The 14,526-nt window shown below is 51.1% G+C and overlaps 1 protein-coding gene across 1 annotated transcript; it reads right to left on the reverse strand.

Moving 5' to 3' along the window:
* Positions 1 to 8,488: 8,488 nt before the first annotated feature.
* Positions 8,489 to 13,994, reverse strand: LOC128974842 (fatty acid-binding protein, liver-like). Its single transcript, XM_054391581.1, has 4 exons — positions 13,910 to 13,994; positions 10,684 to 10,856; positions 9,117 to 9,209; positions 8,489 to 8,577 (listed from the first exon to the last, which is right to left on the reverse strand). Exons 1-4 carry the CDS (start codon positions 13,974 to 13,976, stop codon positions 8,527 to 8,529), a joined length of 384 nt encoding a protein of 127 aa, XP_054247556.1. The 5' UTR covers positions 13,977 to 13,994; the 3' UTR covers positions 8,489 to 8,526.
* Between the last annotated feature and the right edge of the window lie 532 nt (positions 13,995 to 14,526).

Here is a 14,526-nt window from a genome sequence, read left to right on the forward strand (position 1 = left end):
GAAGATTACCGGGGATTCCCGGAGGCTTTGCAAGTCAGTTCGCCGAGTGCGCTGTGTAAACAAGCTTGCCGCTCCAGGGGAAAACCCCTGTCGATGCGGCCGCAGGATACGGCCAAAAGCGGCTCCTCTGCGAAGCTGGAGCGATCCCTTCCGCGATCTTACGGAGATCGGCTGGGGAGGGTGCCGGTCCTTTGGGCAGAAGCGGCGACTTGCAGCAATGCACTCGAACTCTGCCGGTTCGAGTCCCCGGCAAGGCGGATCTCTCGGCGGCAGAAGGCACGAGGCAAACACGGGCACGCACACGGCAACAGGCGCGGGTATTAACACGGAGCACCGAACACGGATACCGGGCACGGAACATGAGTTGTCCAAAACAACCCCTATTTAACATTTGCCACACGGACAATGGTCTAGTGAGCATCCTTGTCAAACAGAGCAATTGACCAATGAACTGGTGTTTCACCCAAATATAATGTGAACATAACTTGTGAACAAAGGGCAACGGGCATGTCGTCGGAGTGCCATTGTCCCAAATGACCCAGGAAATTGTCTACTCAGACAGAGTGGCGCCCAGCCTTCCCCCCCCACTCCAGAGGGGAGAGGGGGTTCCAGCTGAACACGTGGGCCATGTCCCACCACTTTAAGGATATAGCCTTGGGCACAGGCATCATTCACCACAACCATGTCTCACCATATCATAAGTTCTTGATTGGCTTAGCCTGGTTAATAGCAGCACAAATGTCACAGTCATGGATGAGTTGTGTGATAGCATCCATGGAAATGTCAATGGATCTGTCAGGAGCCCATCAGTAGGTTGCATCTCTGCCTTGATGTCTTGGGAGTCATGAGCCCACCGAGCTAAGAACAGCTCACCTCGGTGTTTCCAGTCAAGCTCAAGATCTGGGATGAAGAGGCTGTTATTAATTTATGAATTTTGGAAAATATTTTATTAGTTATTAAAACTATTAATAATTTATTAATCACTTTATATATTGATTCTAATGCATGGTTGTGAAAACATATTCCATAACTGGTATATGCAATTTGACCCAATTAGAATATTTACAGAATCCAATTTCTATTAAGGGAACAAAGGGTGCAGTTCCATGTCTTGTCCACCAGATGGCGACTCGACAAGACGCTTGGCGGCTGTAACTATATACAGAGATTTTTGCAATGCTATCAAGAGGCAATTCAAGCTGCAATACCACGCGGTGAGACACAGCTGCTTTGAACTGAATGTTACCGAGTGTTGCACACATGAAAAAATACACTGTGTCTTTCTTTGCAGCGAAGCAAGTTGCTGGGTTATGCTGGCTGCTCACTGCTGTCTGCTTGCTGTCTGTCTGCCCAGGGCTGGCCCAGGACTGAGCGGGGGAAGGCTCTGGGGGCTGAGGCTGTGGCTGAGTTGCTGGTGGGCCACGGGGGGGGCTTTCCTCCAGATGGCGACTTTCCTTCTCCTCCCACCTCCGCAGGAGGAGACTTTCCGCTGATCAGTGGCTTCCCTTGGCAGGGTGGTCCCGCATGGTGGGGTCAGGCCATTTGGGGTCAGCCCTCTCAAACTCGGCCCGTACGGTGGGGTGGGGTGACGGTTCCCGGTAGGAGGGGTCTGACGTCTCCGATCCCGGAGATGGGCTTTGGAGAAGGGGCACAATGGAGCTGAGCTTCCCCTCGGCTCGAAGTGAAGCTGACAATGCCGAATCTCTCAGTGACTGCTTCCCATTAAGGTTACAATGCAGTCTTTGGCTTGACTCAAAGGAGAGGGTTTCTCTCTCTCTCTCTCAGGAAATCTTGGGTTACATTACTCTGATGGCACAGTGCTGTGGAGTGCTGAGGCGGCAGGGCTCTAGTTTTCCCCCGTGAACAGCTGGGTCACGCAGAACGCGTGACTGCTTGATCAGCTGCTTACAGCTGTAGCAGATGTTGGACTGCCAAGCTTAGGCTAGTCCTTCCGCCTCTGGGCTAAAGCTTACCCTCAGGGTTCCAGTCCTCGCTGAGATTGACTGGACTTACGATGCTGGCTTTCGTAGCTTCAGTGAAGGGATCTCCTTTGCTGGTTCCTTGGGTAGCTCGGGGAGCTGGCTTCTCCTCCATGTTGCAGAGGCTGCTGATAGGCTTGCATGTGGGAGTGAGAAGACTTACAGGCGCTGCGAGCTTATGTAGCTCAAGCAAAGCGAGAGAAAGCAAAAGGAAAGAGCAACTTGTAAACAAATGAGAGTAATAGTTATAGATTTCTCGAGGCTGGATCTGGCCGATGGGCACTCTTGTCAACAACCTGCTTTAGCCTATAAAAAGCGTGAAGTTAGAATTATGCCCTTAGATGGAAGGAACATGAGCATGCCATGCGATGGGTTCATGTAGTTGTTTACCCCTTAGGAGACAGGATGGTGCCTGGGCCTTTGTTCCCCCACTCCAGAAAGGAGGGTGGAAGAGGGGACTTGCCCAAACATGTTGGGACAACTTTGCTGGTATTTGGGGCCATAATTCTGGGCATAGGGTGCCTGCACCACAGATCAGAGTTTGTATCTATTTGAGAAACTCTTGCAGCTAGATCTGCCTGATGGTTGTGGTGTTGTTCTTCAGTAGCTTTGCTCTTAGGAATGTGAGCATCAATGTGTCTCACTCTCACTGGGATTCTCTCCATGCGAGCAGCAATGTCTTGCCACAGATCTGCAGCCCAGATTGGCTTTCCTTTTCTCTGCCATCCATTCTTCTTCCAGTCCTTTAGCCAACCCCACAAGGCATTGGCTACCATCCATGAATCAGTATAGAGATAAAGCTTTGGTCATCTCTCACGTTCAGCTATGTCAAGAGCTAGCTGGACAGCTTTTACCTCTGCACATTGACTGGATTCTCCTTCTCCATCTCTTGCTTCTGCAACCCTGCATGTTGGACTCCACACTGCAGATTTCCATCTCCGCTCGTTTCCAACCAGACAACAGGAACCGTCTGTGAACAAAGCATATCTCTTGTCATCATCAGACAGATCACTGTAGGGAGGAGCTTCCTCAGCACGAGTTACTCTCTCCTCTGGAGGTTTTGCACAGCTTGTGCCTTCTGGCCAGTTTGTGATCACCTCCACCAAACCAGGCCTTTCGAGATTTCCCATTCGAGCTCTCTGTGTTATCAGAGCCATCCACTTAGACCAGGTAGCATCTGTTGCATGATGTGGTGAAGAACCTTTGCCTTTGAACATCCAATTCAGAACTGGCAATCTAGGAGCTAGAAGAAGTTGTGACTCAGTTCCAATCACTTCAGAAGCAGCTTTCACTCCTTCATAAGCAGCTAAAATCTCTTTCTCTGTTGGAGTGTAGTTTGCCTCTGAGCCTCTGTAGCCACGACCCCAGAAACCAAGAGGACGTCCTCGTGTCTCCCCTGGAGCTCTTTGCCATAAGCACCAGGTTGGACCATTGTCACTCGCGGCCGTGTACAGAATGTTCTTGATGTCTGGACCAGTTCGGACAGGTCCCAGACCCATTGCTTGGACTACCTCTCGCTTTATCTGGTCAAAGGCTGCTTGTTGCTCAGGACCCCACTGGAAACTGTTTCTCTTTCGAGTCACATCATAGAGAGGTTTCACAATCTGACTGTATCCAGGAATGTGCAGTCTCCAAAATCCCACTATGCCTAAGAAACGCAGAGTTTCTTTCTTGTTGATGGGATTTGCCATGGTGGAGACTCTGTTTATCACATCCATTGGGATGTGACGGCGACCATCTTGCCACCGCACTCCCAGAAACTGGATTTCTCTGGCAGGTCCTTTCACCTTGTCTCGCTTGATAGCCAAACCAGCTTGCAAGAGAATGTCAATGATTTTGTTACCTTTCTCCAAGACTTCTTCAGCAGTCTCACCCCAGACGATGATGTCATCGATGAACTGAATGTGTTCTGGAGCTCCACCTTTCTCCAAAGCATCATGGATCACTGCATGGCAGATGGTTGAACTGTGAATCCACCCCTGGGGCAAACGATTGAATGTGTACTGAATGCCTCTCCAGGTGAAAGCAAACTGAGGCCTGCATTCCTCTGCTATGGGAATAGAGAAGAAAGCATTAGCAATGTCTATGGTAGCATACCATTTGGCCTGCTTGGATTCCAGCTCATATTGGAGTTCCATCATGTCTGGCACAGCTGCACTCATGGGTGGAGTTACTTCATTCAAGGCACGGAAATCAACTGTCAGACACCACTCTCCATTCTGCTTTCTCACAGGCCAGATTGGACTGTTGAAAGGTGAATGAGTTTTGCTGATGACCTTCTGACTCTCCAACTGACGAATCAAGTTTTGAATGGGCACCAAAGAGTCACGGTTGGTTCTGTATTGTCTGTGATGCACAGTTTGAGAAGCAACCGGCAGCTTTACATCCTCTATCTCATGTTGTCCCACAACTGCAGATTCATCTGAAAGCTCAGGTCTGATAGACAACTTCAATTTTCCTCCATCAGTTTCTACAGTTGCTATTCCAAAAGCCCATTTGTAACCCTTAGGGTCTTTGGAACACCCTTCTCTCAGAAAATACAAGGTGCATTAGGTCCCATTAGAATGGTACCTTTCTTCCACTGTTTCCCAGTTAAACTTATATCAACCTCTATCTTAGACAACTCTTGAGATCCACCAGTGACTCCCTGAATAGTTATAGATTCTCCCCCTTGATAATTTGATGGTATTATGGTGCACTGAGCTCCTGTGTCAACCGAGACCCTGTTCTTCTGAAATTTTGAAGTGCCAGGCCACTGGATGTACACATCCCAATAGATTCTGTTATCTCCATTATCCCTTACCTCCCCCTGGTGGAAGGCAGGGCACCCCTAATGGTGGGGATTACCTCCACATGTACAGCTGGCACAACGTCCAGAATTGGAATCACTGTTGGAGCTATTAGAGTTCTGGGAAACTGAGGAAGCGACAGCTACCCTTCTGGTGTTGTTACCTCAGGCTCTGCCACTCTGCAGCTCCTGTAACCTCTTGCAAAGATCAGAAGTTGGTTGACCATCCCATCTGTTCATGTTCTCACCAAACTGATCACGCAGAGTTATCCAGATACTGCCACGTGATTGCCTCTGCTGTCTGTTTTGGTTTGATCTGTTCTGGAATGGCCTCCTTGGAGCACGTCTGTTCCTAACAGCTGAAACTTGTATCCATCTGGAGGAAGGGGAATCAGAATCATCCCCCTTCATCAAGTTGGATATGGAGGTCTTAAGTTCCTCCTTCAGCTCTTTCATGCAATTCTTTAGCTGTCCAGACAGAGTTTCAATGGCTGAAACCAAAGAAGCATGTGCGAGACTATCCTCCAACTGCCTCATTTGTTCAGTGAAATGGCCAACAGTGGGAGGCACTCCACCATAATTTCTTGCCACAATCCTGCTTGCCAGAATAGTAGCATAATTAGGAGGAGCAAGCTTAATGAGCTTTTTGGCAAGGCCTGTTCCAACAGGAATTTCATCAGGATTCAGAGTCTTATGATCTCCATACAGTACTTCTCTCACAGCAAACTCTCTCAGACGCTTGATTCCCTCAGCTATTGTGGTCCAAGGCTTAGGGTTCCATGGTAAATCATCTCTGCTGGGATACCTCATAAGGACTGCCAGTAGGAGGCGTGCCCACAGAGAAACTTTACCAAAGCACCTCCCTAGCATCCCCAACTGGGATGTGGACTTGTCACCTACCACCAAGGCTGGGGCTCCCATATCAAAGCTCCTCCCTAGCCAAGACAGGATTGGCTCAGTGTCTCCTCTGATGTAATCTTTCCTCACATGTCTAATTTCCTGTCTGGGTGCATTGGCTGACTGTATATCATCCTCATCCTCATCTTCTTCTTGAACTCACTGTCCTCGTGCTCCTGTTGCAAGCCTGTGTGCAATTTCCTGGAATTCAGAGACACTTCCATGATTTACTAGGGCTCATATCCTGTCCTACATCTCCATCATCTATGTGTGGTCTCATGAGGTCTGCTAGACTTTTAAGGATAACTTTCTCTTCCTCATCAGAAGGATTTTTCTTAACAGAGGGTCCCTGAACAGAAGGATCCTGACCTCCTTCTGCACCTTCTACACGCTCTGCACCTCCTACATGCTCTGCACCTCCTCCTACAGTCTCTGCACCTCCTCCTGCAGCTCCTTGGCGCTTTCTGGTGAAAGCAGCAACCAAATTCACTGGCTTAGCTTTCACGTTCACAGCAGAGTCAGCAGGAAGAAAGAGATTCTGTGCAGAGTCAGCAGGTATCTTTGGACCCTGTAGCGACTGCTTGATTCCATCTCAGCAGCAGAGGGCGGAAACGACTGTGCCTCATTCATGGCAGCTGCATGTGTAACCACGGTAGCCATTTCAGGTTCTGGCAGAGTTCCTGCAGCTACTGGCTCTGAGCCAAAGCTATCAGCAGCTCTCTCATAAGCCTTCTCTTCTCTGTACTTAATTGTGATCCCTGAACACTGTAACCAGAATCTGAACCTAATTCCAGATCTCTCTTGAGTTTTCTTTTACATCTGTGCAAACTGCCAGAATGTCTTTCTTGATACAGCTGCTGCCAGTAGTCATATAATTGCTACAACATCAGATTCAAGCTTAGCATAAAAATCAATTTAGTGTTCCCTTTGTTCACGCAACCTTCTGCAATAGGAATAGCAAATTGATATGCTTCTGCTGGAAGATTTGCAGTTGAGTTGCCAGACAAAAAAAAAAAAAAAACAGTCTTAGATGACCCCTTGGAGGGTATGTCTGAGGATACTTCCGCTCAAATGCAGACAAGAAGTCAAGCCAAGAAAGGTAAGAAAGGTGAGAAAGGAGGGAGTGATCAAAGAGATGAGGAGGAAAAGAAAGTTTGTTTTAAAGATCTTGCTGAATTAGTGAAGCCACCAATAGATGATGAAGATACAAAACAGGGTAAAAATTCTTAGAGATCAGGAACCAAGGTGATTCTGAACTTAAGGTGATCTAACAGAGGCTTCTATCAGGGAAGATGCTGATGTCTAAGAGACAGCAGGATGAAGAAGATGAGGATGATGAAAATGAGAATGATGATAAGGATGATATACAGTCAGCTAACGCACCCAGGCAGGAAATCAGGCATGTAAGAAAAGATTATCTCAGAGGAGAAACTGAACCAATAATGAGTTGGTTGGGAAGCTGCTATGCCACAGGGGCTCCTGCTTTAGTAGTAGGTGACAAGGCTACAAAACAGCTAGGGACACTTGCAAAGGATTCTGGAATTGACAAGTATGGAAGGAAACTTTGGTAGTTTCTCCATGGAGATGCCTTCTATTGGCTTCCATGTTTCTGCAGATCTGAGTTCACTGTAGCCCAGCATCTCCTCTGTAGGTGCTGTTGAGCTCAGCCCTCTGGTTTGTCCTTGAGGTGCCCATCTGCTGTGGCAATCCGCATTGGTAAGTTCTCAGCAAGAGGATCAATGCTGACCTGTCAGAGGAGAGCCTCCCCAGAGGAGAGAGGAGTCAGGGGAGAGCTGCACCTGAGGACAAACTGGTGGCATGTGCTGGGGTTGCAGAAGGAGGTGGGAAAGGCCTCGTCTGGTTTTCCTAACATCCTCATCAGCTTTGAGCAGTTGTAAGGCCATCATCCCTGCTAGGTGCCTCACACCAGCCATGGACCCTTCTGCCAGTGATCATTCCCAGTTGTCATCCCAGCACAGGGCTTGGAAAAGGCAGCGAAGAGAAGTTTCCTCTCCTTTGTGCAGCAGAAAGCCACATCTGCACACAGCCTTCAGCAGCAAGCAACTGCGTGGGAGATGACTTTGGTGCTCCTTCTGTATCTACACTGTGAGCAGCCAGTGCCCATCTCCTGCCAGGAGACACAACCTGTCCTTCACCCTGGGGGAGCTGTGCAGACCCAGCTCAGGCAGTTACCAGCCATGGTCTGGGGGGGAACACACACAGGGCACCTAAGGACTGTCTAGGCCCTCCTGCTGGTGAGAAGGGATGGGGAGGTGATGGGGATGGAGTGGTCAGAGCCTGTGGGGCTGGAGCCTGTTGTAGAGGTGTGAGGGTGAAGATGATGGCTGAGACACCTGAACTCCCCCCATGCTGCTGCCTTTCCCAAGGCAGCTTTCCAGGCAGGATCACTGAGGCTACCTTCAGCCCCACCTAAAGCATCCTTTAGCCCTGCCCTGTGCTCATTTTGGCCATGAACAAAGCTCTTGGGAACAGAGCCCTTCCCCTGCCCACTGCAGCCACCCAGCCAGGGCAGCTGTGGCTGCATGACCACTGGCATGACCACAGGATGCTGGCATTGGTCCCCAGGGAGGAAGGAGCATCTGGAAGAGTGCTCAGCAGCATGGAGCACATCCCAGAAGGTGACTCAATGGCTGCAAGGCTGCAGCCTAGCCCAGCTCCATTTCCCAACAGCAGCACAGCTCTGGCTCAGCTCATTGCCCAGGCTCTAGCTGGGCTTGCATGAACGTACCCAGCCTTGCATCTCCTTGGAGCAAGGGGGAAGAAGCTGATGACAAGGAGGAGGCCTTTAGTACAAAGGTGACTTTAATAGACACATTTCACACAGAGAGGTGTGCAGGGCTTCTAGATTCTCTTCATGATCCTCTTGTAGGTGAGGTCACCCATGGTGGCTACCTGAAAAGCAAATGGAGGGGTTTAGCTTTCCATGCTGCTTGGCTCCAGACTCTGCCTGTACAGCGTCTGACATGCAAATCAAAGCAGCACTGCCCTGCAGTCTATCTCCTGTGAACTCAATTAGTAACGCTTTGGATTTCTTCAAGAGTACCTCAAAGCAAGCAGGGATAATCTGGCATCCCTCAGGTGGGAGCAGTCTGCTGATGTCTTCCTTAGAAGTGCCAGGCCCTGGCACACAGGTACAGTTCTGTTTGGCTGAGAATGTGCCCTCCTTACCTGAGGATCTGATCAGAAATGTCTGCTGGGCTTTGGAAGAGCATTCTGGCAACCAGACTATAATGAAAAACTGCTTTCAGTGCCTGCTTGACTGACCAGATTTGGCTGACAGCCTGTCTGCAGGCATGGCCTCATCTCCACCACCTCCCAAAGATCTCCAGCACCTCTCAACGATCCCCAGCATCTCTGCAGGCTTTCTAGGGCCAGCCCCCTGAAGGCAGCTGCCTGCACCACTCCCCCATGCTCTTCTCTTCTCCACTTACACTGGTCATGACATCTCCATTGAGTTCGTTGATGTACTTCATCCCTTTCATGGTTCCCACCAGTTTGTTGTTCCCTTCCATCTGAAAAAGAGCCTGGTGGGAGAGGACAGAGGCACTGCTGTTATTGCTGGAGAACATCTCAGCCCCTAGACTGTGTCCTTTCTCTTCTGTACTGAGTTGCTACCATTGCCCCTGGAAGCGCTCTGGAGCAAGCTGCTCCTCTGGTGACTCTGCCTTTGCTGGGAGGCTGAGGAGGGAAGGTTGTGCTGGTCCTGGCTACAGCACAGCAAGGGTGGGGATGCTTCCTTTGACTTCTGCAGGGCTGTGACTTTGCCACTGTACCTCCTTCTCTCCTTCCCATTCAGACTCACTCACTGCTCCCACACTGTTAGATGCCAGATCCTTGGCATCCCTGGGCATCACAGCCACACATGAATTTTGGGGGAGAAGAAGGAAGGCTCTTCCCCCTGCCACTGCTGGTCCCTCTGAACTGCCCTGATGCAGCAGCCAGACCAGGAGCAGCTGCATGCCTCCAAGGAGAGGACTGCAGGACCCCCAGCAAGGCCCCTGTCTGTTCCTCTGTCTGTCCATCTCTCAGACATGTTCCTCTGCCCTGCAGCTGCGGATTTACAGAGGGCAAAACTCCCCACAGCTTCTGCTTAGGGATTTCAGTGATGCTGGAAATGGTGACTGAGCTGCTGGGGCTCACTGGAGCATTTCTTTGATCATCCTTCCTGCTCACCAAGGTCCCTGCAGGGGCAACTTCTCCCAAGGCAGGCCTCTAGGCAATGTTTGCTGCTGCTGGTGCTGTTGTCCTGGCATTTTCTGACCCATTGGAAGCTAATGTCCAGGAACAGGAGATGACCCAGTCTCAAGGGTGACAAATCCTCACCTCACCAGATCATCTCCCCCAGTGGAAACAGCAGCAGTGGAAAAGGCTGGCAGAGAGGCTGCCAGCTGCTGGGATTGAAGGAGAGATGTGTTGGTTTGTGACTGAGTGGCTACCTGTCCTGCACTGCCTCTGAGTTAGCAAAACTTGGGTGGGAGATGTTCAATACTGCAACAGGACAGAAAGTCAACCATTTCCCACCTCAAAGCTTTCAGACCTTTTGCTGTCACGAAAGTTTACCAAAGCATCTCCATCCCCCATCCCCACATGGGCTCTGAAGACTCTGGCCTCTGGCCTTGTGCTACCTGGCTATGTAGCTGTAGAAATGCCAAGCTGCAGAAGTGCTGGTTGGGGAACTTCAGAGCCCTGGGCTCCTGGGAAGGTGACTCCAGAATGGACTCTCCTTTCCAGGAAGTGTTCCTGAGAGGACTGAGGGCCTGCAGGGAGCAGGGCAGTGGCTGCCACGCCTGCAGACTTGGTCTCAGCAGTTTGCCCCTTCCCATCACATCAAGTCCTGCGTGCAAACTGTGAGAGACTGCCCAGGGCTCTTCCCTCTGTCAGCTTTAATACCTCTGCTCTGGTCCCTCCCTGTGCTCAAGTGCAGAGGCAGTGGCTGGAAAGGAAACTTAATATCCTTGAGCCTCCCCAGCCCTGGCAGAGGAGGAGCTGGGGACTCACCTTGATTTTCTGTCCCGTCATCAGCTCATAGTCAAACTCCTCCCCAATGGCGAACTCGTTTCTCATCACCTTGGAGCCAATGGTCGCAGTGACCTTGAACTTTTTCCCATCCTGCACAATCTCTGCAGTGTACTTATTGTCCTTGATCTTTCGGATCATTTCATCAGGAATTCCTGTCCAGGAACAAGAGTTGTTAGGTGGAGCCACTGGTGATGCAGAGTAGCCACCCCCTGGCTAAGCACCAGACAGAAACTAAACCCCCAATTTTCTTTCCCTCTCTGGGAGGCCAGCAGAGAAAATGCAATAACCCAAGGCAGAAGGAGGGAACCAGGTGGTGTTTTATGAGATTTGGGGTCCCTCAGAACCAGCTCACCAAAATCTTCTCCAAAGATTGAAGCTGCTCCTTACAGGTGGATCCCCTCTGGCAGACAGCTGTGCAGAGGCAGGACAAAATCCCCGGAGGAGCAGGTGCCTGACACGGACACTGCTGGGAATGCATTGGAGCAACCCTGACCACTTAGTTGCTGGCTGGTGGAATTCAGGGCCTTGCAGCATCACTGAACAGCACCGTGATGATCTGAGAGAGTTCCTGCTCGCCCTCAAAACTCACAGCTTGGTAGAGCAGATCCACAGCTGCCCCAGGCCACCAAGGTGCTGCTGGCTTGTCACTCCTGCCATTGCTGTCACTCCTTGTCACTGCTGTCACTACTGCCAGTGATGTCACAGATTGTCTCTGCTGTCCCTGCTGTTGCTGCTGTCTCTGCTGTCGCTGCTGTTGCTGCTGTCACTGCTGTCACTACTGTCACTGCTATCACTACTATCACTGCTGTCACTGCTGTCTTTGGTATCAATGCTGTCACTGCTGTCACTGCTGTCTCTGCTGTCGCTGCTGTCTCTGCTGTCGCTGCTGTCTCTGCTGTCACTGCTGTCGCTGCTGTCACTGCTGTCGCTGCTGTCGCTGCTGTCACTGCTGTCTCTGCTGTCGCTGCTGTCTCTGCTGTCGCTGCTGTCGCTGCTGTAGCTGCTGTAGCTGCTGTAGCTGCTGTCACTGCTGTCACTGCTATAACAGCTGTCACTGCTGTCACTGCTGTCACTGCTGTCACTGCTGTCGCTGCTGTCGCTGCTATAACTGCTGTCACTGCTGTCACTGCTATAACTGCTGTCACTGCTGTCACTGCTGTCGCTGCTGTCGCTGCTGTCGCTGCTGTCACTGCTATAACTGCTGTCACTGCTGTCACTGCTGTTGCTGCTGTCGCTGCTGTCGCTGCTGTCGCTGCTATAACTGCTGTCACTGCTGTCACTGCTGTCACTGCTGTCGCTGCTGTCACTGCTGTCGCTGCTGTCGCTGCTGTCGCTGCTGTCGCTGCTGTCACTGCTATAACTGCTGTCACTGCTGTCACTGCTGTCACTGCTATAACTGCTTGTCACTGCTCTCACTGCTGTCCCTGGTGTCACTGCTGTCACTGCTGTCACTGCCGTCGCTGCTGTCGCTGCTGTCACTGCTGTCACTGCTGTCACTGCTGTCACTACTGTCACTGCTATCACTACTATGACTGCTGTCACTGCTGTCACTGCTGTCTCTGCTATCACTGCTGTCACTGCTGTCTCTGGTATCAATGCTGTCACTGCTGTCACTGCTGTCACTGCTGTCTCTGCTGTCACTGCTGTCTCTGCTATCACTGCTATCACTACTATCACTGCTGTCACTGCTGTCTCTGGTATCAATGCTGTCACTGCTGTAACTGCTGTCACTGCTTGTCACTGCTGTCACTGCTGTCACTGCTGTCACTGCTGTCGCTGCTATAACTGCTGTCACTGCTGTCGCTGATGTCACTGCTGTCACTGATGTCGCTGCTGTCACTGCTGTCACTGGTGTCACTGCTGTCACTGCTGTCACTGCTGTCACTGCTGTTGCTGCTATAACTGCTTGTCACTGCTTGTCACTGCTGTCACTGGTGTCACTGATGTCACTGCTGTCACTGCTGTCACTGCTGTCACTGCTGTCGCTGCTATAACTGCTTGTCACTGCTGTCGCTGCTGTCACTGCCGTCTCTGCTATAACTGCTGTCACTGCTGTCGCTGCTGTCACTGCTGTCACTGCTGTCTCTACTGTCGCTGCCGTCGCTGCTGTCACTGCTGTCACTGCTGTCACTGCTGTGTCTGCTGTCACTGCTGTCTCTACTGTCACTGCTGTCACTGCTGTCTCTGGTATCAATGCTGTCACTGCTGTCACTGGTGTCGCTGTTGTCACTGCTGTCCCTGCTGTCTCTACTGTCACTGCTGTCACTGCCGTCGCTGCCGTCGCTGCTGTCACTACTGTCACCGCTATCACTACTATCACTGCTGTCACTGCTGTCTCTGGTATCAATGCTGTCACTGCTGTCTCTGCTGTCACTGCTGTCTCTGCTGTCGCTGCTGTCACTGCTGTCGCTTCTGTCACTGCTGTCACTGTTATCACTGCTGTCACTGGTGTCAGTGCTTGTCACTGCTGTCACTACTGTCACTGCTCTCCCTGCTGTCACTGTTTATCACTGCTGTCACTGCTGTCACTGCTGTCTCTGCTGTCACTGTCACTGCTCTCCCTGATGTCACTGCTGTCAGTGCTTGTCAGTGCTTGTCACTGCTGTCACTGCTTCTCACTGCTTGTCACTGCTGTCACTACTGTCACTGCTCTCCCTGCTGTCGCTGTTTATCACTGCTGTTACTTGCTGTCGTTGCTGTCACTGCTGTCACTGCTTTCACTGTTTGTCACTGCTGTCCCTGCTGTCACTGCAGTCACTGCTTGTCACTTCTGTCACTGCTGTCACTGTTTGTCACTGGTGTCACTGCTTGTCAGCTGCACAGCCTGCTGGGACCAGTTCCCTGCAGGCCACAAAATCTCACCCAGGGTCTCCTGAACCCCAGCCACCAGGCAGAGATGCTCTCTTCTCTGTTTTGAGATCATATCTCCATGCACATGCATTTAAAAAGCCCCAAGGACTGCAATAGCACAGAGGCAGGGAAAGTGGGAGAGCTTTTCAGTCAAGAGCAGCAGCAGAGTTGGGCTGCCAGGGAGCACTGGGAGCTCAGGAGGCAAAGCAGCACATGGCAGATGCAGGCAGATGTAGGCAGATGCAGGCAGATGTAGGCAGATGCAGGCAGATGCAGGCAGATGCAGGCAGATGTCAGATGTAGGCAGATGTAGGCAGATGGCAGATGCAGGCTCAGGGCACATGCAGGCACTTACCAAGGGCTTTCATGAAAGGCTCAAAATTCTCCTGGGACTGGAGCTCGTACTTCCCAGTGAAGCTCATGGTGGCAGGGCTCCCTGTGTCCCCTGTGCCAAGAGAAGGTGCTGTGCTGGGCAGCAGAGCTTTGCTTTATAATGCCCCATGGCTGGGCAGAGGTGAGGTGATGCAATTATTTTATGGATCTGTTCAAACATTAACATCAAATTGAAAAGGGTCCAGAGATAGAACCATAAACCAGTCAGGGTTGGAAGGGACCACAAGGATCATCCAGTTCCAACCCCCCTGCCATGGGCAGGGACACCTCACACTACAGCAGGCTGGACAGAACCTCATCCAGCCTGGCCTTAAACACCTCCAGGGATGGAGCCTCAACCACCTCCCTGGACAACCCATTCCAGGCTCTCACCACTCTCATGGGGAAGAACTTCTTCCTCATGTCCAGTCTGAATCTCCCCACTTCCAGCTTTATTCCATTCCCCCCCGTCCTGTCACTACCTGACAGCCTAAAAAGTCCCTCCCCAGCTTTCCTGTAGCCCCCTTCAGATATTGAAAGGCCACAAGAAGGTCACCTCATAGCCTTCTCTTCTCCATACTGAACAGCCGCAACTCTTTC

This window comes from Indicator indicator, chromosome 23, assembly GCF_027791375.1.
Source record: "Indicator indicator isolate 239-I01 chromosome 23, UM_Iind_1.1, whole genome shotgun sequence".
NCBI classification, from domain to species: domain Eukaryota; kingdom Metazoa; phylum Chordata; class Aves; order Piciformes; family Indicatoridae; genus Indicator; species Indicator indicator.